This window comes from Mytilus edulis, chromosome 12 (assembly GCF_963676685.1).
Source record: "Mytilus edulis chromosome 12, xbMytEdul2.2, whole genome shotgun sequence".
NCBI lineage: Eukaryota > Metazoa > Mollusca > Bivalvia > Mytilida > Mytilidae > Mytilus > Mytilus edulis.
The window spans coordinates 67,824,630-67,847,496 of NC_092355.1; the positions used below are offsets into that span (position 1 = coordinate 67,824,630).

The following is a 22,867-nucleotide window of genomic DNA, read 5'->3' on the forward strand; positions in this document are numbered from 1 at the left end:
GAGTTATTTGCTTATCCTTCTGAAGGGTTGCTGTAATGCTGCTATATGAACAACCTAATTGGAAGACTAAAATATTATTTCAGTTATTTGACGTGACTTTCTCGATCATTCACCAGTTATTTCAATCGAATTTCTAGGGGGACTTGATGGGCGAGTGGTCAAAGTTGTCGAACCACTGTATCACTACCTTGTGAACACTGATGTTGTGAGTTCGAATCCCATAAGCGGCGGTTCACTAAACCCTTAAATGATTAGGATTGTCAGTTTTCATATCGAAGGTCTGTGGTTCTCTTCTGGGATTCCGTCTCCATCAACCAATAAATCATGACAGTCAAGAAATAGCACAATAGTGCTAGAAGTGGCATTAAACACCAACCAATCAACCAATCGAACTTCTATCTTGATTGATTCAAACTACAGAAAATGACAACTTTATTTCATTTACATAACTGAAAATATAAATAAAATGTCTCAATAATGTAACAAACAATAGTAGAGTTTTCGTTTACTCGACAGTTAAAATTGATTTTGTTGAAAACAATGTTGCAATCTCACTGATTTTGCAAACACATTTGATTTCTATATGGTTAACGCAGTTATATATGTATATTCTGGACAATATCAAGATTCACTGATGTAGACAAGACATACACGATGAGTCGGATGTTATACGTGTTTGCTCACACGGTGCACGGTAGGATAAAGATTTTTATGTCTGTGGTTGAAATCACCCATGGATTTTACTCAAGACATTTCTCACTCCGACGAGCAAGCTATCATGAGACAACAGAGGAAGTGACACACGTTTTAACCTTTCTTAATTATATCTTAATATTTTGATATTTAAATATTCTGCTTTAAGAAATTTTATAATAATTTTATTTAGAAATTCACAAAACTGTCATCATGGCTATACATTATCCTTTAAAGGGAAATACATACTTATTACAGTTTAAGTAGTTTATGTCTTGCTTAAATAGAAAATCATCTTGGTATTTTCTTCAAAATATAAACTGATACATTGAAATTATTACGTTTGACAAATAAGATGCAAGTAAACAGGAGGTGTGGCCTAAGCACGCATGACACATACCAGATCATGCTTTAGATTTAATGCAAGAATGTATAAAAAGGAGTAACTTTAAAATACTATTAAAATATAATATCAGTACATTTGTAGTTTTCAAAAAAAGGTTTAGATACCACCTTGGAAAAATGCAGGTATTTTCGAATATATCGCATCACTTTATTTTATATTAAACGTATATCTTAACAATTTGAAAGCTTGGAAGAAAATATAAAAATTGTTCATATGTATACAAATTGTATTAAAATTTTGATTATACAAACCCGAACTTAACGACATTATTGAAAAATCAATTATCTTTAGTTAGTGTTCATAAGAAAATTCCATGGTAATAAAAGAATGTCTACTTCTTTTAATTGACTTAAGTATCTCTATTATAACATTATTTTTTGAGATACAATAATATTACATTTCAGTTTTTGTAACATACACAATTTTCCTGATAGTTTGATGATACTTTGAAACAGAATCATTTTAAATACTGGAATGGATTATCAATTCTTTAAAGTTGCACACTTAAGGATGTTTGCTCCTTTATTTTTTAAATTTTTGCCAGATATTTGGAATCCTCTGGTTTTATCCATGTATTGCCATAAAAATTTTTTGCCCACTAACCCCTACTTTTCTTTTCATAATTTTATTACATAAAGTTTAAAAAGCCATATTTCAAAATATTATACAATCCTTGTTATTTTTCACAGTTTTTGAAACAATAAGGTGCCAAGTTAAATGTATGAAAAATCGAGAGAGAATTATTTCCCGCTAAATTTTCTATGACTTATAGTTCAAAACAAGCACACGGACCCTCCATTTTTTTCTGCTTTTATTGTTTCATTATTTATCTATCAATTCATAACAGTCTTTTAAAAAGCTTATTATTTTTAAACAGAGTAGCGAACATCCTTAAAGAAATGTTAAGTTTCTTACCTTTTTTATTACGCTCCAAGAACCTTTTTTTTATTTTCTGTATTATTGTGGTACTTTAACATGAACATTCCCAGTGGTTAACGCTGATTTATCTCAATCACGTGAAACGACGTTTTGGTTTCAAGAAGAAGGGCAACATCACCTCTCTCATCTTATTACTCATAGTAATATAGATTAACTAGTTCGTTAAGCGTTCAAAGACTTTAAAAATCTGTATACCCCCAACGACATATAAAAATATTCAAAGCTTTTCCAAGTGGGATAAAAATCATTGGCAGTAGTATCTGCCAGCAATGCTGCCATGCCATAATACCGTATTCAAATCGTGTAACTAACAACATAAAATAAAAAGTATAATCTAAACCATACAGTCCTTAATAATGAACTCACCATCTTTTATGTTCATCCCATAAGTCAAATACTTTTGGAAAGTTCAGAATATGTGTTCTATTGTTTCTATTGAGTCCATACAGTAAGTAAATTTATTCTTTTGCATAACTTTAATTTTTTAGAGAAATTATTTTTTGTTTCTAATATTCTGTGAGTGATCATGTATAAGAGCTACTGTAATTTTGAGTTTTGAGTTATGTAATATTAATAAAATTAAGAATGGAAATGGGGAATATATCAAAGACACAACAACCCGACCAAAGAGCAGACAACAACCGAAGGCCACCAATAGGTCTTCAACGCAGCGAGAAAATCCCGCACCCGGAGGAGGTCCTCAGCAGTCCCCTAAATAAAAATCTGTACTAGTTCAGTGAAAATGGACGTCATACTAAATTCCAAAACATACAAATGAACTAAAATTAAAAAACATATAAGACTAACAAAGACCGGAGGCTCCTGACTTGGGACAGGCGCAAAAATGCGGCGGGGTAAACATGTTTTGTGAGATCTCAACCCTCCCTCTATACCTCTAGCCAATGTAGAATAAAGAAACACACAGCAATACGCACAGTAAAACTCAGTTTAAAAGACGTCCACCTCCGATGTCAGAACAGATATATACGATTGACCTTTAATTGTTAGCGACCGGATTCCAGGCAGTTATAGAGGTTCTTTGAAATAATCAGCTGAGTGAGGTAAGATTACTTTCACATACGCAAACATTTTACCAAAATATTTACACATATCGTGCCTATTTCTTTTGAATTGCTTTGAAATGATATAAAAACAATTCTGAAGCTGTTTTTCATTTATTCTTGTGAGAAACACTTGGAAAAATGTATTTTGCATAGGGAATATTTCGGATGAAATCTAATAAACTATTGCGGATTCATTATTATTCGTCATGTTCGTGGGATAGCAATTTTCATGTAATTCGTGGGTACAGATGAACCACGAATTATATTTTTCAACGAATTACAAATTTCCTATACGCTTTTATGGCAAAACCAGGAAATCAAATATCTACAACCTTTCCTTAATCCACGAAAATTGGTACCCACGAAAATAAATGAATCAACAGCATTATTGAGAATAGTCTACAGTCATGTCCACTTTTCCATGGCAAGAGAACATTAAGAGGTCTTTCACCACTATTCTGATTAAGTGGATATGTATATTTTTTTTTATCATCAGAATGGAATGCAATCGAAATCCTTTAAAATAAGTCAATCTTTTGTATTTGTAGGGGCAGTAGGTTACCGACGATGAATAGGTGGAAATGATTGCCGCCTTTAATTTTAGCTGTAGTATAAATAATAGCAAATACCAACAAATAAAAACAAACATAAAGGTAATATACAAAAGTGTAAGTTACAGGTACAAAACCAAGGGAGTAAAATTGGAATACAATGAACTCTAGACAAGCTACTCCTGATGTACATAAAGTTCCAGTTACACGATTAAAAAATTAAATCCAGTAATAGTGTCAATGTCAAAATCATCACAAAGCCGTTAATGAACCAGATTGACACCGATGGGTAGGATTTATTTATGTATTTAAGGAATGACTGTAATATTTTGTTTGTCTATGAAAAAAAACCATAAAAAATGTGGTGCACACTGAATAATCCCCGTATCAGGTTATTTTGAACTGTAAACCACATTTTTTATGTTATTTTGGAATAGACAGAAAAAATATAACAGTCATTCCTTATAATTCAATTTTAAGCCGGAGTAAATCATGAAAAAACGTTGACGACGTCACGGTCACATGATAAAATTTTTTCAATGATAGACAAAACACTGTGAGCTAATCATCAGACGCGTTACATCCAAAATTAAATTATATTTAAATGCCTCGCGAAAACAGATGTTGGAATCGGATGACGTTTTGATATTTTGATATTTTGTAATTCATTATTTATTGAAAGATTTATCAGTTTCAAAACTATACAATATGTAGCTTGATAAACAAATTTTGAACGCGTATAAACTTGTACCTACTTACTTTAAATTTTGGGCAAGCCAACTCTCACACTTAATATTTAGTAAAAAAGAATTTTAATAAAGAACTTACGGCAAAAGAGATGATTTCAATTTTCAGATTGTGATCTTTCCTTTCTGTGTAGTAACTTCCCAGCAGCGGCTGCATATATAGTATACATTTCCCCATGTGAAATTGAAAATCGTCTAAAAGAAATAATCCACATTGATTTTCAACATGAAAATGGTAACATACGCTATACATTTATTAATTTGGGATACCATACGGCGTATTTTGTTAATAGTGAACAGAAAGGTAAAACATGCTACACAGAGGAACAAGTGATTAGTATGCTGGAGTTTCTTATTGACAACATATTTGTTGAATTTGGAGGTAGACTTTTTCAACAAATTGTCGGCATACCTATGGGAAAGTCCTGAGCGCCTTTCCTTGCCGACCTCTTCCAATTTTCATATGAATCGGAGTTCCTTCAGACACTTGTCCAAAACTAGAAGATCAAAGAGGCAAGGTAATTTCACATTCAGATATACTGATGATGTTCTTTCCATTAACAATCCAAAGTTTTCTGATTGAGTTCCATTAATATATCCCCCAGAACTAGAAATAAAAGAAACAACAGACACGGCTTTCTCCTCATTTTTATACCTATACCTCGAATTTGACATACACGGTCATCTCAGTACCAGAATCTATGACCAACGAGACGATTTTAATTTTGAAATTATCAATTTCCCCCACCTAAGTAGCAATATACCAACTTCACCTGCATATACGATATACATTTCCCATCTTATTCGGTATTCAAGAGCATGAAGCAACTACTCAGACTTTGTAAAACGCAACCAGTGTCTGAGCAGAAAGTTGATGATTCAGGGGTATGTCAAAGAACGTCTCGTCCTTTTTCTGAAAAAAAAAACAAATTCATCGGAAGGTACAAAGACCTTGTTGATATAATATTCGGTATCAACCTCACAAATTATACACGATGGTCTTGAAGTAAATATTCTGGGACCTGACATTGTTTATCATCTTAATAAGTGTTAAAGTATTCTTTTATTTGTCTTTATTAATATTAATTTTACTGTTTAGTCTGCTTTTGGTGGTATCCATTTGACGTGGCTCTGTTCTCATACATGCCGTTATTGTTCTATGATAATTTTTGTATTCTTGTCTTTCATTTTTGCTAATATGTTTTGTGTATATGCATTTGTGTGATTCTTTGTTACATATGACGTGGCTCTGTACTTATAAATCCTGTCATTGTGTTATTTTGCCATGGTAAATGTTCGTTTCTTGAGTGATTAAGATGATAACACAATGTTGACTGCTGTACCCCTATTATTGACATTTTTACCTATTGTGTCTGTTTGTTTTGTTCACACATCGTTGTCAATATAAGGAATTTTATGCGACTGTCATACACGTGAGAGCTTTAGCCAGCTATACAACCAGGTTTAATCCAACATTTTCTGCATAAGAAAATGCTCTGTACCCAGTCAGGAATATGACAGTTGTTATCCATTCGTTTGATGTGTTTGAGCTTCGATTTTGCCATTTTATTAGGGACTTTCCTTTTGAATTTTTCTCGGAGTTCAGTATTTTTGTGATTTTATTTTTCCCGAGTTGATACGATATCCCAGAGCATGTTTTTTTTTTACTATAATCATTTCCTTAATAGATGATTGCTGCTTTATTGATCCAGGTGTTCCAAGTGGTAAAGTCACCCCTTCGAAAATTTTACTGGCGACAATCCCGAGTTGATTGACCGTTATGGAACATCTGTGTCGTAGATGACCACGGATATGTTCCAATTGTCGTTCTTTTTTTTCTTGATCTTGACTCATCGAATGAGACTTATCACTGAATTTTAGCTTACCATAAGCATGGCAGGTACCACCAGTGGAGCAGGATCAGATACCCTTTCGGAACACCAGCGATCTGCCCTCGGTTTTGTAGGGTTAGTGTTGCTCAATAGGTTTTTTATGATGTATATTGTGGACTTGTTTTCCTTGTCTTGGTCTCCCGCTTTTTGCCGCTGTAAATTTATTCATAGCCGGAGTTCGAATACAGAATACCACTTTTTCTTGTAACGGTCCATATTCTTCAGAGAATAAATAAATTCAATTCTCCTTTGAAAGTTATTGAAAAAATCGGAAAAGTTTAAATTTTAAGTTTAATTTAATTAAAACTTGCCGATATTTACACGTTAACATGTTCGAAAAAGTCGCAATGTATATGTAAAATGCTCAGTGTATATTCAAAATTATTTAGATAAGTTGCAATGCCAATAGTTACATTACAAGTTCGCGTCATGTATTAAACAAAAAATAGTTGCATTTTTTTTGTTCAGCTGGCTTAATCAAAAGAAAATAAAAATATAAAAATCACAAATGAGCACGTAAATTTGTGTTGAATGCTCATATGGCTAATTTATATTTTTCCATCTCAGTTTTCTTGACAGACGTCTTTTGATGTGGGACGTCATATTGGAATCTGTAAAATATACAAAGTGGGACGCCAGAATCTTCCGCTTATCAGTGAGTAGAAATAATCAATTTCACATACATTAAACATCTCAATCCCGTTGCTCTAACTAATTTTCATATACAAACGCTGTTTTTGGCCTTTTCTTTGATTCTATTCTTACAGCTATTATGCAGCTGAAACAAAAGTTCCATACCATTAATTGATAATGCTGTAGCAACATTCCAGTACCTTCTGCATATGGAGTCTATATATCCCAGTTATTAGTGAAATAGAATCTGCTTACCCTTATGGAACACCTGAGATCAACCCAGTTTTTAATTTGGTTCGTTTTGTTCTGTCTTTCTATGTAGTGTGTTCTTTGTCTTTTCGGCGTTATAAGTTTTACTTCGACGCATGAGTTTGAATGTACCTTGGATCTTTCGCCTTTTTTCTTCTTCTAATCCTTGCTTAAGCATGGTATCAGACTAGAGTATACTAGGCTTGATATAAGAAGTGCAGGTGCATGTACCAGTTAGATAAAAGAATAAGTTATTGCACGCAGTTTTGTAGAATTCAGATGTAATCTATGAGGGCAGATTCGAAGTATCTTTGCGCGATACATATTTTTGCACTACCTTTCCAAACCATGTCAATATATTTAAGGATGTTCTAGTCTGACTGACGTCTATTTCAATTGTCTTGTTTCAAAATTATTGAAAAAAAAAGATGAAATGGATAGATAGAAAAAAAAATTCTGTATTTTAAAGCATTTGATCATTAAAAGTTTTGGCAGGAATATGTGGATTTTAATGAATGGTGGACTATATGATATACACTGGATATATTAAATATAAACAGAATCTACAAATATTTTACTAGAATTTTTACAAAAAATTACTGAGAAAAAAAGTATAACAAAAATACCGAAGTCCAAGTCAAATTCAAAAAGGGGATGTCCATAAAAAGGAACTATCATTAGACGGAACAAGTGAAACACAACTGCCATATTCCTGACATGGTACAGTAATTTTCTGAAGTGTGTTAAACCTGGTTTTTAAATGTAGAGGTTGCAAAACGTTTTTGTGTATGGTCTACGAAAAGTCTTGAGGTTATACAAAATATATGGAAAGTTGAAAACACGAGAAACGAGCATACTAAAAGACTTAAAACCTTTCTCATATTAATTTAGATATTTATCATTGTATCCCTTACCATCGAACTCCGTTTGCGATGTTTTATATTACATGATGAGCGATGGGCCAAAGCACACATCCGTTCATCCTGGTTTCCAAATTGTTTTACTTACAGTAAGAATAGGAAATTTTTGGGGAGAACATTGGTAGCGGCTGATGAGTTTTCGCAATACAGACAAAGTGTGCGTATTGTTGTGCGTTTGTTTTTTTCAACATTGGCTAGAGGTATAGGGGGAGGGTTGAGATCTCAAAAAACATGTTTAATCCCGCCGCAATTTTGCGCCTGTCCCAAGTCAGGAGCCGCTGGCCATTTGTTAGTCTTATATGGTTTTTAATTTTAGTTTCTTGTTTATAATTCGGAGTTTAGTATGACATCCATTATCACTGAACTAGTATACATTTTGTTTAGGGGCCAGCTGAAGGACGCCTCCGGGTGCGGGAGTTTCTCGCTACACTGAAGACCCATTAATGGCCTTCGGCTGTTGTCTGCTGTATGGTCGGGTTGTTGTTGGAGTTTAATCCTTTGTACTATAATAGAATTTTTATGGTTTAGACTGAAATGTTTTATTTGGAAAACATACTTCTTCCTAGCCTGGAGTCGAAATACAGCTTCAGCCTTTTAACAAAAACTTTCAATGATTAAAAAAAAATTATGGGTCATTAACTTTCAGAGATCTGATGTAGCATAAGTAAAACTGATTTCCAAATGGAATTATGTTTTGTAGACAAAAGCAGATAGTGAATAATGACTTGGGGTAAACAAACGACTATTATCCAGAATCATTATTTTAATCTATTTTGTTTAAAAACAAATCGATACTGGATTATCTTGTAAAATTGTGGATCAAGAAATACACTTTGTTAAGTTATACATTATTTTTGATAGCAGGTCTTTAATTTTTTAATCCATTATTCGTTTTTGAAATTAATGCAGATACGCCCAGTTATTGTCAGACACGTTTTTACTCCTTGTAATGAGAGCCACTGTTTATTTTTCGAAAAACTAATGATTTTCTTATCCCAGCATAGATTACCTTAGCCGTATTTGGCACAACTTTTTGGAATTTTGGATCCTCAATGCTCTTCAACTTTGTACTTGTTTGGCTTTATAAATATTTTGATATGAGCGTCACTGATGAGTCTTTGTAGACGAAACGCGCGTCTTGCGTACTAAATTATATACTGGTACCTTTGACAACTATTTACACCACTGGGTCGATGCCACTGCTGGTGGACGTTTCGTCCCCGAGGGTATCACCAGCCCAGTAGTCAACACTTCGGTGTTGACATGAATATCAATAGTGTGGTCATTTTTATAAATTTCCTGTTTACAAAACTTTGAATTTTTCGAAAAACTAAGGATTTTCTTATCCCAGGCATAGATTACCTTAGCCGTATTTGGCACAACTTTTTGGAATTTTGGATCCTCAATGCTCTTCAACTTTGTACTTGTTTGGCTTTATAAATATTTTGATATGAGCGTCACTGATGAGTCTTTGTAGACGAAACGCGCGTCTGGCGTACTAAATTATAATCCTGGTACCTTTGATAACTATTTACACCACTGGGTCGATGCCACTGCTGGTGGACGTTTCGTCCCCGAGGGTATCACCAGCCCAGTAGTCAACACTTCGGTGTTGACATGAATATCAATAGTGTGGTCATTTTTATAAATTTCCTGTTTACAAAACTTTGAATTTTTCGAAAAACTAAGGATTTTCTTATCCCAGGCATAGATTACCTTAGCCGTATTTGGCACAACTTTTTGGAATTTTGGATCCTCAATGCTCTTCAACTTTGTACTTGTTTGGCTTTATAAATATTTTGATATGAGCGTCACTGATGAGTCTTTGTAGACGAAACGCCCGTCTGGCGTACTTAATTATAATCCTGGTACCTTTGATAACTATTTACACCACTGGGTCGATGCCACTGCTGGTGGACGTTTCGTCCCCGAGGGTATCACCAGCCCAGTAGTCAACACTTCGGTGTTGACATGAATATCAATATTGTGGTCATTTTTATAAATTTCCTGTTTACAAAACTTTGAATTTTTCGAAAAACTAAGGATTTTCTTATCCCAGGCATAGATTACCTTAGCCGTATTTGGCACAACTTTTTGGAATTTTGAATCCTCAATGCTCTTCAACTTTGTACTTGTTTGGCTTTATAAATATTTTGATATGAGCGTCACTGATGAGTCTTTGTAGACGAAACGCGCGTCTGGCGTACTAAATTATAATCCTGGTACATTTGATAACTATTTATGATTTGAAAATATGCAATGTCAAAGGGAAATACATAAACAACATTCCCCAACCTGTCTTCAATAGAAGACACTTTATATAATAAACAAAGTGATATGGTTTCAATGGGCCAATCACAATGCATAAGTCGAAGAAAACAAGATTATTGATATGGCCAAAAAAAAGACTAAAAGACGACACAACGTAGATTGCATTTGTCTTATTAATTCAACGGATTAAAAATAATATATCTCCTTTTGTTCGTTATATTTTAAAATGTAACTGTAGCGAGTAGAAAAATATTGTATTACATGTGATACGCAGTTGAAATCTAATGATTTTATGATGACATGTAATCAACGATCTGGCGTTCTCTAACTTCACAAAAACAACATTGGAAGACGGCAAAACCTAACACTTAAATTGAATTTGGCCAATGACGAAGAACACGTTGATAATCCAAAAACTATTAACCAGCCGAAAGTGGAATAAAACGGCGCAACACTTGATCACATATGTAAAGATCAAAACATAAGACTTCAGTTTGATACTAGTAAACACATAATTGTCTATTTGTATGACATAGCTCTTCGGACGCGCCAAATTTATAAAGTGTTAATTTAGATTCGAAGTGTTTTTTGTGGATTTGTTTTCATCAGGAACGCATAATACGAAAAACCTCAACATATGGAATGAAAAAATTCTCAAGAAGCTATGAGTAAACGGGATGTAAATAAGAAAGAAAAAAAAACACACTCAAAAGAATGTTAGAAATATGTCCAACAATCAACTGCCAATTCGGAAAAACAAACATTTATAACAAGAAGTTAATGATTGTCAAGAGAACAATTAAAGGCCTGTACACATTTAATTAACTGATATGTATGATGAGTTTATTTACTATTCAGTTCTGGTAATATTCAGGATTTAAAAGAAACGGTTTATATATATTATATAAAAGAGAGGCAAAAGATACCGAAGGGACCATTGAGGGCATTTCATCAAGATGAAAAAAAGTGTTTTGCAACAAACAAACAAAAACAACAAAAAACCAAACAGAACAAACTTTATAAAAACGCCAGTACCTTGTCACTCCAGCAGAAAAAAGCTTTGTAACACCAATAATCTTTTATCTATAGTGCTTAAAGAAGAACCAAATTGTTTTTCCATTTTATCTTAATGTGTTTTTTGTTGTTAAGAGTAAACAAACAATAAGGTTCTCCGTTATAAATGTATTTTTTAATTTAAAAACAATTAAAAAGTAAAATAACAAAAATAGCGACTTTCAAGGAAAATTCAAAATGGCAAAATCAAAAGCTCAACCACATCAAACGAATGAAAAACAACTGTAATATTCCTGACTTTGTACAGGAATTTTCTTATGTAGAAAACGGTGGCAAGTGAAACCTCTGACTTGTATGACATTCGCATAAAATTTCATTATATTGAAAACAATGTGTGAACAAATCAAACAGACATAATAGGTACAAATGTCAAAAATAGGAGTACAACAATCAACATTGTGTTATAATCTTAATCAACAAAAAAACTAATAAATATGTCAACAAATAAGGAAAACACCAGTTTCGTTTATAGTATGCTAAAAAGGAAGGAAACTTTAACTGGCACATTGGATAATCTGTGCCTGGCAGTTTCAAATTTGACACGAAACTTTTATTTTTCTGAATTTCTTTTAAACGTTTATACTTTCTGATTCCTCTACATTGTCATCAGACTGGTTTCAAACACTGATATTTTTAGCGGTTAATGCTTATTTAAATTGAACACGTTTTAACGACTTGTTGTTTTGCCAAAAATGCACGACAATTCTGCTCTCATCTTTGTACTTATGATGATATATATTAAAAAGTTAGATAAACATCCTACTATGGTAAACAATTTCATACCCTTAATGACATATGAATAATATTCAAAGCTTTCCCAGAACGACATGTTTTTATCGCTTATACTTATTGTCAACAATGCTGCCAAACCTTGTTCATACTTTGTGACAACCAATACCACTAAATAAATAAAATCATAATGTAATTGGAAGTTACTAACAATGTACCTCACACAAAACAATATGCTGTTACTTTTGGAACCTCTGATATTAGAAATACAACCAGGACAATGACCACCATTATAATCGACCGTCTTTCCTGTGCTCTTTGTTGAGTTATCCGGGCACTAAAATTGTTAGTGAATAATTTATAGGTGATGAATACTGTCGACATCAGCATAATAAGGCAGCAAAATATGACCAAAACGGTCTGAATCATCAGGTAATATAGCGTGGAGTACTCTAAAACTAAATCATTGGCAATAATCTTGCACCAATCAAACTTTACAGACTCCAATTTCACAGCAAAGTGACGAGGAAAACTGATGGTCATAACAAGCAAAAAACACACAACACAACAAACGAAGGATTTTCTATTTGTCAGTTGAAATTTCGTCCAAATTGGAAACATAATTGCAACAACCTTCTGTATTCTAAGGCATGTTGTCAACATGTACGATATGGTATGGAATGTGACGGATAATATTGACAGATGTGTGGCAACTGTACAGTACGGGTATGTTAAACCACAGATGTGAAGCAACTGTACAGTACGGGTATGTTAAACCACAGATGTGTACGAATTGTGTTATATTCTCAAAGTAATGTCCTGTACAATCCATTTGTGCCTGAAAAACTGGTTCTAGACCATACGATGAAAATGCTGTCAGAAAATCAGCCACTGATAGGCCTTGCATAATAATCGAAGCGGGCGAAAATAGAGATTTACGCCACAGTATAACAAACACGAACAAGTTAAATATCATCGATATATAGCACGTAATCGTTCCGACGTTGGTAATGTCTTGTAAATATTTATCTCTTCCAAAGTCGAAATATCTATACAAATGAGGAAGATACATTTCCCGTTTTTCTTTATAAGATGAAAATTCACTTAATCCAATATTCAGCGACAAGTTTTTAATTCCTTGTGTTATCATAATGTTTTATTGCTACTGCTTTATTGTTTCAAATAAGAGCTATTTGTTCTAAAAATTATAACAAAAGAACAGAACTCAAAGGCAAATTCATATCATAATAAATATATGTATCTTATTAGACGGATTTTCACAAAGGATGAGTACACACATTTAACAGATTAAAGTTAACCTTCAGAGAGAACAGTTCATTTAAATTGGATGTTTCTAGCTACACAATATTATAGGTTTTCGATTGAAATTAAGATAAGCATTTTATATTAGAAAAACAAAGGCATTTTCAAAGAACAATTTTTCAGGCGGTACATTTACTTTTTTCTTGGTTTTTCCACTTTAGTAAAAATCATCTTATTGGAATATTTCCATAAAAAATGTCCATGTATGTTGATATTCCTGCAGACAGATGACAGTGTGCAGCAAACCAAGTAAAAGAAGATAATGACATAAATATGTCACTGTAATTTTGAAGCTAGATTATATTTCCTGATAGTACAATAAACTCATCATAGATAACTGGATTGAAATTTTGTATTCGCGCCAGACGTGCGTTGAGGCTTACAAAAAACTCATCTGTGACGCTCGAATAAAGTTAAAAAGGCCAAATAAAGTACGAAGTTGAAGAGCATGTCACTACTTTGGAGAGTTGCTTCGTAGAGCCATAAGCAGACCGAATAAATGGTAATAAGTTTTTATAAATCTAGTGCATTTTTCTTGATTTAGCTTGACCAGGTACACTCCACCCCAAAACTTTGGAAGACAGTTCTTGAAATGTCCTGTACCAAGTCAGGAATATGGCAGCTGTTATCAAATAGTTCGTTTCTATGTATGTTGGAGTTTGTTTTTGTTGCACTTCAGTGTTCCTGTCGTTCCTTTGCTTTTCTCCTATAGTTGATGTGTTTCCCTCGGATTTGTTTTCTCTCAATCGATTTATGACTATTGAACACCGGTATACTACTGTTGCCTTTGTTTTTTGTATTATTACCTTAATACTTGAGGAGTTTTATAACGAAAAGGAACCTAAAAAAATCATCTAATGTCAACTTTATCAGATTAAATTTGTTTTGCAAAGAAATATAGTATGTTATGTAAGTATGAAGTACATTACATTACAGTACAAATTCTGCATCCTGTTGAAATTCCGAAAAGACGACTATAAAATGTCATTGAAAAAATTGTTGTCAAAACTTACCCACTTATGAAGCAGTTTAGATAAGTTGATATGCAAACAAAAACTATATTGTTTTGGGTTTTGTCTGCGATGGCAACAACATATGTGTTACGAATGAAGTTGATAACTGATTTTTCTTAAGACAAAAAGACCAAACAGATTGAAAAAATCGTTGGCCTAAAGCGTATCAAACAATTCCGCTACGCACATATACACTTTAATTCAAAGTAATTCATGAATTTCATTTAAGTACAAAAAACTAGAGATATCACATACCATATAAATAAACTCTTCCAATTGTGGCTGGGAATTTCATCTATAAAATATAGGATGGGTGCATAATTTAGGAATTATAATTGCAAGAATTTAATTACCAATTTCATTTTTATCTATTGTGATGTGAAGATGGTAAATGGAAAAAAAAATCATGACATCATTTGGAGACGTTTCCGTGACTTGTGTTCCTCAAAATGAAATGTAGAAAAAAAATATTGTTTTCGCCTTATTTATGTTATCTTATCATTTTTGATTGAAAATGAACATATACAAAAAAACAATTGTGATCTAAATTATTGATGCGTTTTAACGCAGTTTTTGTTCATTTGATGTTAAAAAACATTTCTTCATATGACAGGAATGCTTGCCCCGAAAAGTATAGATAAACAATTACTCGATCGTAAATTCATACTTGTACATTATGAAATCATAAAACCATTTAGTGGTTTTTGACATATGACCTCGATGTTATCCGGAAGTGACCTTGCACAGAGCAGCACTAGTCATTTATAATCTTATTCCACTAAAAACAATATATTCTCTGATTTAACCTGATGAAACTGCAATATGACATCGGAAGGGACTGTCGACAAACCAGTAGTTACTTTTTTTTCCTCCTCTATTCAAAAGTACTGCAAACGATAAGCTTTTTAGATAATTAAAGTGAGTAAAAAATTTAAACAGGTAGTGCCCTATGAAAAAAAATTTGGTTGTGTGTCAGCAATAAGTAGGACCGATGGTAAAATAAAAAAAAAACTGTCTTTAAAACAGTTGCAGTTTGATCCTTTGTACTATGATATATTTTTTATGATTTAGCCTGAAATGTTTTATTTGGAAAATAAACTTCTTTCTAGCCTGGAGACGGTAGACAGTTTCAGCTTTTTAACAAAAACTTTCAAAGATTAAAAAAAAGTTATGGGTCATTAATTTTCAGAGATGTGATGTAGTATTAATAAAACTGATTTCCAAATGGAATTATGTTTTGTAGACAAAAACAGATAGTGAATAATGACTTGGGGGATAAACAGACGACTATTATTCAGAATCATTATTCTAATCTATTTTGTTTAAAAACAAATCAATACTGGATACTAACGAATAAGTTGGGAAATGTATATCCAATATGCAGGTGAAGTTGGTATATTGCTACTAAGGCGGGGGAAATTATAATTTCAAAATTAAAATCATCTGGTTTCTCAAAGATTCTGGTAATGAAATGACTGTGTAAGTCAAATTCGAGATATAAGTCTAAAAATGAGGCGCAGGAAGCCGTGTCTGTTGTTTCTTTAATTTCTAGTTCCTGGAAAAATATTGAAATAACTCGATAAACGGTTGTTTTATAGTTAAGAAAATAATTCTGTAATATACTGTAGTGACAAATTATAAGCAATATGAAAGTTAATGTATGTGAAAAGGTTATGGTCACTTCGTCTTTTGCTATGTCATAAATGAAAAAAAAAATCAGAAGGCTCCAGATCAACGTCATTTTGTAATGGCAGCTCTTAAAATAAATAGTCAAGTTCGGCGTTTTAACATGCTACACAGCATGTGCTTATAATTGAACAGTTTTTTGTAGCATTCTAACAAATAAATATCAGAAAATTTCTCCTTTTTGTCCATGTAAATGAAATATTGATATTTTTAGGCCTAACATTTGACCCAAATTTTACAAAAATGAGATCACTCTGGATGTTTATGACCAAAGTTTTCTTGTTGTACACACTTTCTTCTTACCATCGATATATAATTAAGGTGAGTGTTCTTCCGGAACATTAAAGTTTTAAGAAATGAACTATGGTTGCAGTACTAATATTTGGACTTCGGTGGACCTGTATGTAATATTGTCAATCCTCTCTTGACCGTTCACTGGCCATCGTAGATCTTTCCCAAGTTTTAAGTCTTCCCAAAGCAGAGAATAAACGTCAACAGCAAAGAATATTAGTTAGCTGAAGCCATATAGTCATATATTTTGATTGATAGATTGATTGCCAATTTGGTGTTAGTTTTACGATGCCTGAGAGAAAAAAGGCGAGAGCTAATTTCAAATACTTTTAAAATTCAAAGTACAAAAGGTCCATTAATATATAAAAAAAAACTGAAGTTTAAAACAAAATTTCTAATTTGCAAATGAAATTCAACACAAAGAAAATAGCCACAAAGAAGAGCAACTAACGGACAGAAGACAAACCTGGGAACTGATATTAATCCAGTTTGACAAGCAATAGACAATCTGACAACACTAAAAAGTAAAAATAAATGGATCTAAAAAAAAAGGGGGAGACGTAAAGACAATTTGAAGCCACTAAACCACAAAACATTATTAAACAAAACAGACAAAAAAGTCCCGATTTAAGAGAACAAAACTAGTAGCAAAAAACTCAAATTCAAGTAACGAAGAAACATAATTGCCTGATCACCTGCATTATTCAGTCGGTTCTTGGTAGGCTCCTTGTTACTTTATATCAAGCCGTAGGAATATTGTTGCTCAATCTTAAGTTTATGTGTACAAAGATTTTTGTGTTTTGTTTTGGTCCACATTGTGATTTTTTTCTATTCCTTTTTTTTATTTTATAGAATCATGATTGCTGTCTCTTCAGTCTTTTTCCATGACTTAAACAGCAATCTGTTTATATAGATTTGATAATAATTTGTTTGTAAAAAATGAACAAATACACCTTAAGAACAAATATTTGCAATTTAGAAAAAGTACGCTGACCTAATTATCATATTTCAAAGTTATCCTCATTGTGAGTAAGAATTAGGAGGTATTTCGGTGTTGCGTGTCTGGTTAAAATCACCACTGTGTGAATCTTACACAGACTAAGGACTAGCTACACACGATATACCATTCTGCTGAAATAGACGTGTTGAATTATCTAAAACAAAAGGGAATTTAATTTTGAAATGATTTTTTATGAGTTTCATGTTGATCAATTTATTTGTATTATTTTGCAATGTTGAGTTTTGTTGAACCTTTGTTTGTCTTTTTCGATTCTTCCTCCCAACAACAGAACCTTAATTTTTTTTAGTAACTCAAACGTAGCATATTGACGTTAGTCTGGGTTTGTGAAGTTTTTATTTAGTCTAAATCATTAAAAATTGGAAATTCGGAAGAAATTGAGACGTCACATTAGCAAGATGAAGTCGTACCAAAGCCTAAATTTTAATAACATTGATACAGCAACATGCAATCATACACAAAGCAGAAGGTAATGACATTTTACTGCACTTTCTGCGAAAATTGACAATTTTTACTGAATAATTCAAGTTTGGTTAATATGTCCACTTCATTTATTTGCTCCCCCAAGGGTGACTGGGGAATAGAAATATGGTCACTTGGTTTTCTCCGGACCGGCAGTAAAACGCTTGCCGAAGTAGGGCGTCCGTTTGGCTGTGTGGTATGTATCAAGTTCGCAGTCAGATCCGGTCAGAATGGGGATGTTAAATTCGATGCCTCGAGTAAAGAGAGTGCCACGCTAAGAACCCTTGCAACAACTCTTTGGGGGTCCGTAGGAGGTCTGTTGCAAGGCAAAATTTCTGTCCCTATCCAATACACCCTCATTTTCCAGTGGCAGTTCAAATGTCCCCGACCATCATCCCAACGGCCTCTCTTGTGACAAGACCTACCTATTGTATTTATTGTGAACTTGTTCTCGTCCTGAATGTGCATGAAATATTTGCCACTGGACGTTAAGCAACCATCAATCAATCAATCATCTATCTGCATAGATTTAAAATTAGGATACCATTCCCACTTATATCTTGACTTATTATTATATCGAGGAATTATCAATGATGGTTAGTTGAGATCGTGACATTTATTCGAAAGATGAAGATAATTCAATTTTTCCTATTATGAGGCGCCCATTTCTGTGTAGCAATATTCGGACAGCTTATGTATAGCGTTTTATTATCTCCATTTTCATAAGATATTTCAGAGATGCGTTTTATATTGATTTTTATGGGATTTTACTGCTAACAAGGTAGCTATACTATGAACAAAGGTCTAATTAATCTTGTTAAACAGAGTCACGCCTCTGAAAGTTTTAATCTGACATTGTCATGATTTGAATGACCACTACAGTGGAATATATGTTTTGCAGAATAACACAGATATGTTCCATGTATAGTACTCTTCTTTGATTTCAACCTTCCTAAACACGATTTATCCTTGGAAATATACCCACGTGAACAAGTACTATATGTAGAGCAGGAACTGTTTAACCTGTCAGAGCACCCATGTCATATTTTATTATGTTTTCGTGTTTTAATTTTTTATCTCTTTGTATTTGATCCCTCCTTTTAATGTCTTTTCATTAATAATCGGGAGATAAAATCAATATAAAGGTTCAAGAGCTGATGCAACCAAGAACCAAAAAAGTAAATACTATGACAGTGAACAGGGGGAGATACATTATTTAACTATAAATTAGACTAAAACATTTAATTACAACAAATTTCAATGTTACATATTTCCTAGACTGTCTTTCCTTGTTTTCATGAAAAACTTGACAAATTTTATAACCGCAAATTTTCATAAACTAACATTTTATTTTCAAAGTACTGAGCTTGTAAGTTCTTCGGTTTATGTATTGAGCAATTACGTTTATAGTATTAAAAACAATTCAAGCTGCACCTGATGCAGAATTCGTTTTTTTTTTGTTAACGCCAAACTGACTTAGCTTTGACAATTTGATAAGACTTATAATAAGATATGTTTTTAAATTCAAAGGAGAATTTTCTTTTACCTATACCAGCAATAATGTAAATTTTCAAGTACACTAGTTTATTTGACAAACATATTAAAGCTGTTATTATAATCCTATCAAGTTAAAGGTTTTGATGGCTTGCTGGCTTTGCTTGTATAAATGTTTGCTCAATCGTAACAATTAAAATTGATAGCTGATATCCATAGATAGGCGGGCTTCAACTTGTATACTTTGCTTAACTTCCGACAACATTTATCATAGTATAATGTAAACCAGTTGAAGCCCCTTCTTACAGTTAAAACAGTTATATAAACCTTTGACACCGATTGTCCGTCAATGAAATCGGATTTAAATGTTAAATAAAGTTTAAAAAATATTCAATTTACTAATATCTAAAAAAAATCTGAAATGGTGATTGAATGATAGCATATAAAAAATGAGGAAAACTTACATTCATATAAAGGGCAATATCTTTGTAGATGAGTTTATTTTAATCTTAATCTTAAAACCGAAATAATATGGTTTATTATACATTTAAGATTCAATGAGCCCTCATTACAATTGCAATTCAATTCTCATTTATGTTATAGTGCATATGTCGTCCAGATTGGATAGTTGTTCTAATTAAATTTTGCAGTAGTTGCTTTCAAACTATTGCACAACGTTTCGACGTACTCTGTTTCTGACCCTGTGGTTTCTTGGGAATTGCCCCCATGCCCGAAGAGTGTCCAAGAGTATTCAGATCAACATTCTTAAGAACTTCCTGTAAACAATGTGCTCCTCTCCCAATGTTTACTAAGGCCTGTACAAGGACCCGTATTGTAGGTTTTACTGTTCTGTCTTCTCTATGCGAATAATACCTCTGCTAAATCTCTGGGATTATTACTCTTGATATTTTCCAGGGTTCCAATTGACCACCCAACTTCAGCGCCAAGTTGAAAGAATACCTGACCAATTTGTGGTGCTAATGCATCCAAGATACCTTCTGTTGGAATAAAATCTAGGTATTCCAAAGGAATTTCTGAAATTTCAGTATTGTAGATAATTTGACAATTATTTTGAAATAAAGCCTAGCCCGAAACATTGTAAAAATACTATTTGTCCTAAGGAACCAAATCCCACATCAGGAGACCTCGAAAAATTTGTCATTTGTTTTTTTTAAAGCTCACTGATTTCAAATTTTCGCAATATAGATGTTTTAGCCTGAAATGACTGCAAGGTATAACAAATATTTCTAAGCTTTAAAAGTACTGTTTCAAACTCTAGCGATGTTTTTCATTTTTGCTTAGCGTTTGTTAAGATTGCAAATTGCATTGCTATACGTCGCAGTATTTATCCATCCAGCATTCATGCATTTAGTTATGATATTTCTTTTGTAAATATAAATAAGATGATGTGGCGTGATTGCCAATTAGACAACTCTTCCCAAGGGATCACATGACGTAGAAATTAACAACTATAGGTCAACGTACGGCATTCAACAATGTGCAAAGCCCATACTGCATTATATAAATGACAAATGTAAAACCATTCAAACGGGAAAACTAACGGCATAATCTATCTACCAAAAATGCACGAAAAAAATACTAGCATGTAAGAAAGCAACAAACGACAACCAATGAATTACAGTACAGAAACAAACATACAAAATGTAGCGGGGTTAAATATGTAAGCGGGATCCAAGCCCTCCTCTAACACGGGACAGTGGTGTAACAGTACATAGTCAGAACGAATGATCAAAATCATTTGAAAAAAAATTAACTCAGAAAGAAATACATCTTACAAAAAAAACAAAGAGTGGACGTGGCCAGGTACTTTAACATTCAATCAACAAAAAGACACTACAAATCTGAGAGAACTCTTAGATATTGTGTTATGTCTTATCGATTGCGGTGTAAATTCTGTAGTTTTGGTACATTTTAAATATGTCTTATTTGTCATCTTTGTTTGTATTGTATTCCGATCACACGGTGTTGTCATTTTAACTATATTTTTAACATCGCCATATAAGTTGGTGGTTTGGCTAGCAATACAATAAGGTTCAACCCACTATTTATTTAAACGTTCTTTACCAAGTCGGGAATATGTCAGCTGTTATCAAATAGTCCGGTTCTTCGTAAATTTTACGGACGCCATCACGAGTTGGTAAACCGTCTTTGCAACGCAGATTGGTTTTCTCTAAATCGATTTATGACTTTTGAACAGTAGTATACTACTGTTGACTTTATTTAATGATATTAGTATCGTTTATTTGAATGTTGATGTATCGTTAATTTTAATGTTTTGTCACTGTCTGATTTGTTTTCCTATTGTTATAATACTAGTACCTGTTTTTGCTATCCTGACTCTTCTAACCTACAAAAATAATCATGATACCACGAAATTTCATTAATACATGTAATAACTTAAACATCTGGTGAAACTTTTAAGAAACGAAGAACCAATTGTTGTATTCCTTTAAAAAAAATTAATTACAAATTGAAGTTTTGCTCAATTTCTATAACTGTTTTTCCAATGTATTGTATATGGTAAATGGTATTCCAACAATGTCAATACATATAACGCATTTTCTTAGGATAAAAATCTTGACACAGTAATTATATAAAACTTACTTGGCACAAGACATGTGTTGATATATCCATATTTGTCAGAGCTTCTGCCAAGGCTTTTAAATTGCTTCCATCTTCCATCTCTCTCCATTTTGATAAAACCAAAAACTTAGCTACTTCAATATTTTCTGGGTAGTTTTGTGTGATATCATTCCCTTTTTCAAACATGTTAAGATATGAAACTAATTGATACATTTGGTTTGATGGAAAATTAATGGAAAAACGCAACAATTCAATATCACTTGGTTTCTGGTTTAAAGCATCATCACTCAAACCTGAAAATAATCATTGTTACAAAACAAAGCAAAACACATACCAAGAAGCATACATTTAATCCCAGAATACTAAACCTTTTTTAGTAGTCAACACTACACTTCGGTGTTGACATGAATATCAATAATGTGGTCATTTTTATAAATTTCCTGTTTACAAAACTTTGAATTTTTCGAAAAACGAAGGATTTTCTTATCCCAAGCATAGATTACCTTAGCTGTATTTGGCACAACGTTTTGGAATTTTGGATCCTCAATGCTCTTCTACTTTGTACTTGTTTGGCTTTATAAATATTTTTCTCTGATGAGTCTTATGTAAACGAAACGCGCGTCTGGCGTACTAAATTATAATCCAGGTACCTTTGACAAGTCACATGACATTGTTGTGTTTCTAAACTATTTCTTAACATGTCAACAACGTTGTCAGAATGTTGCAAAATGAACGAAAGAGCCAATGAATAGATGGAATACAAATCAGCTTGACATAAAATAATACTCTGTTAATGTCACATGAATCTA

The 22,867-nt window shown here is 32.8% G+C and overlaps 1 protein-coding gene across 1 annotated transcript; it reads right to left on the reverse strand.

Annotated features, from left to right (window-relative positions):
* Positions 1-20,312: 20,312 nt before the first annotated feature.
* On the reverse strand, positions 20,313-22,643 carry LOC139497794 (uncharacterized). The gene is made up of 3 exons (XM_071286027.1): positions 22,080-22,643; positions 21,795-21,822; positions 20,313-20,488 (listed from the first exon to the last, which is right to left on the reverse strand). The coding sequence occupies exons 1-3, from the start codon at positions 22,269-22,271 to the stop codon at positions 20,313-20,315; spliced, it is 396 nt and encodes a 131-aa protein (XP_071142128.1). The 5' UTR covers positions 22,272-22,643.
* Positions 22,644-22,867: the final 224 nt, after the last annotated feature.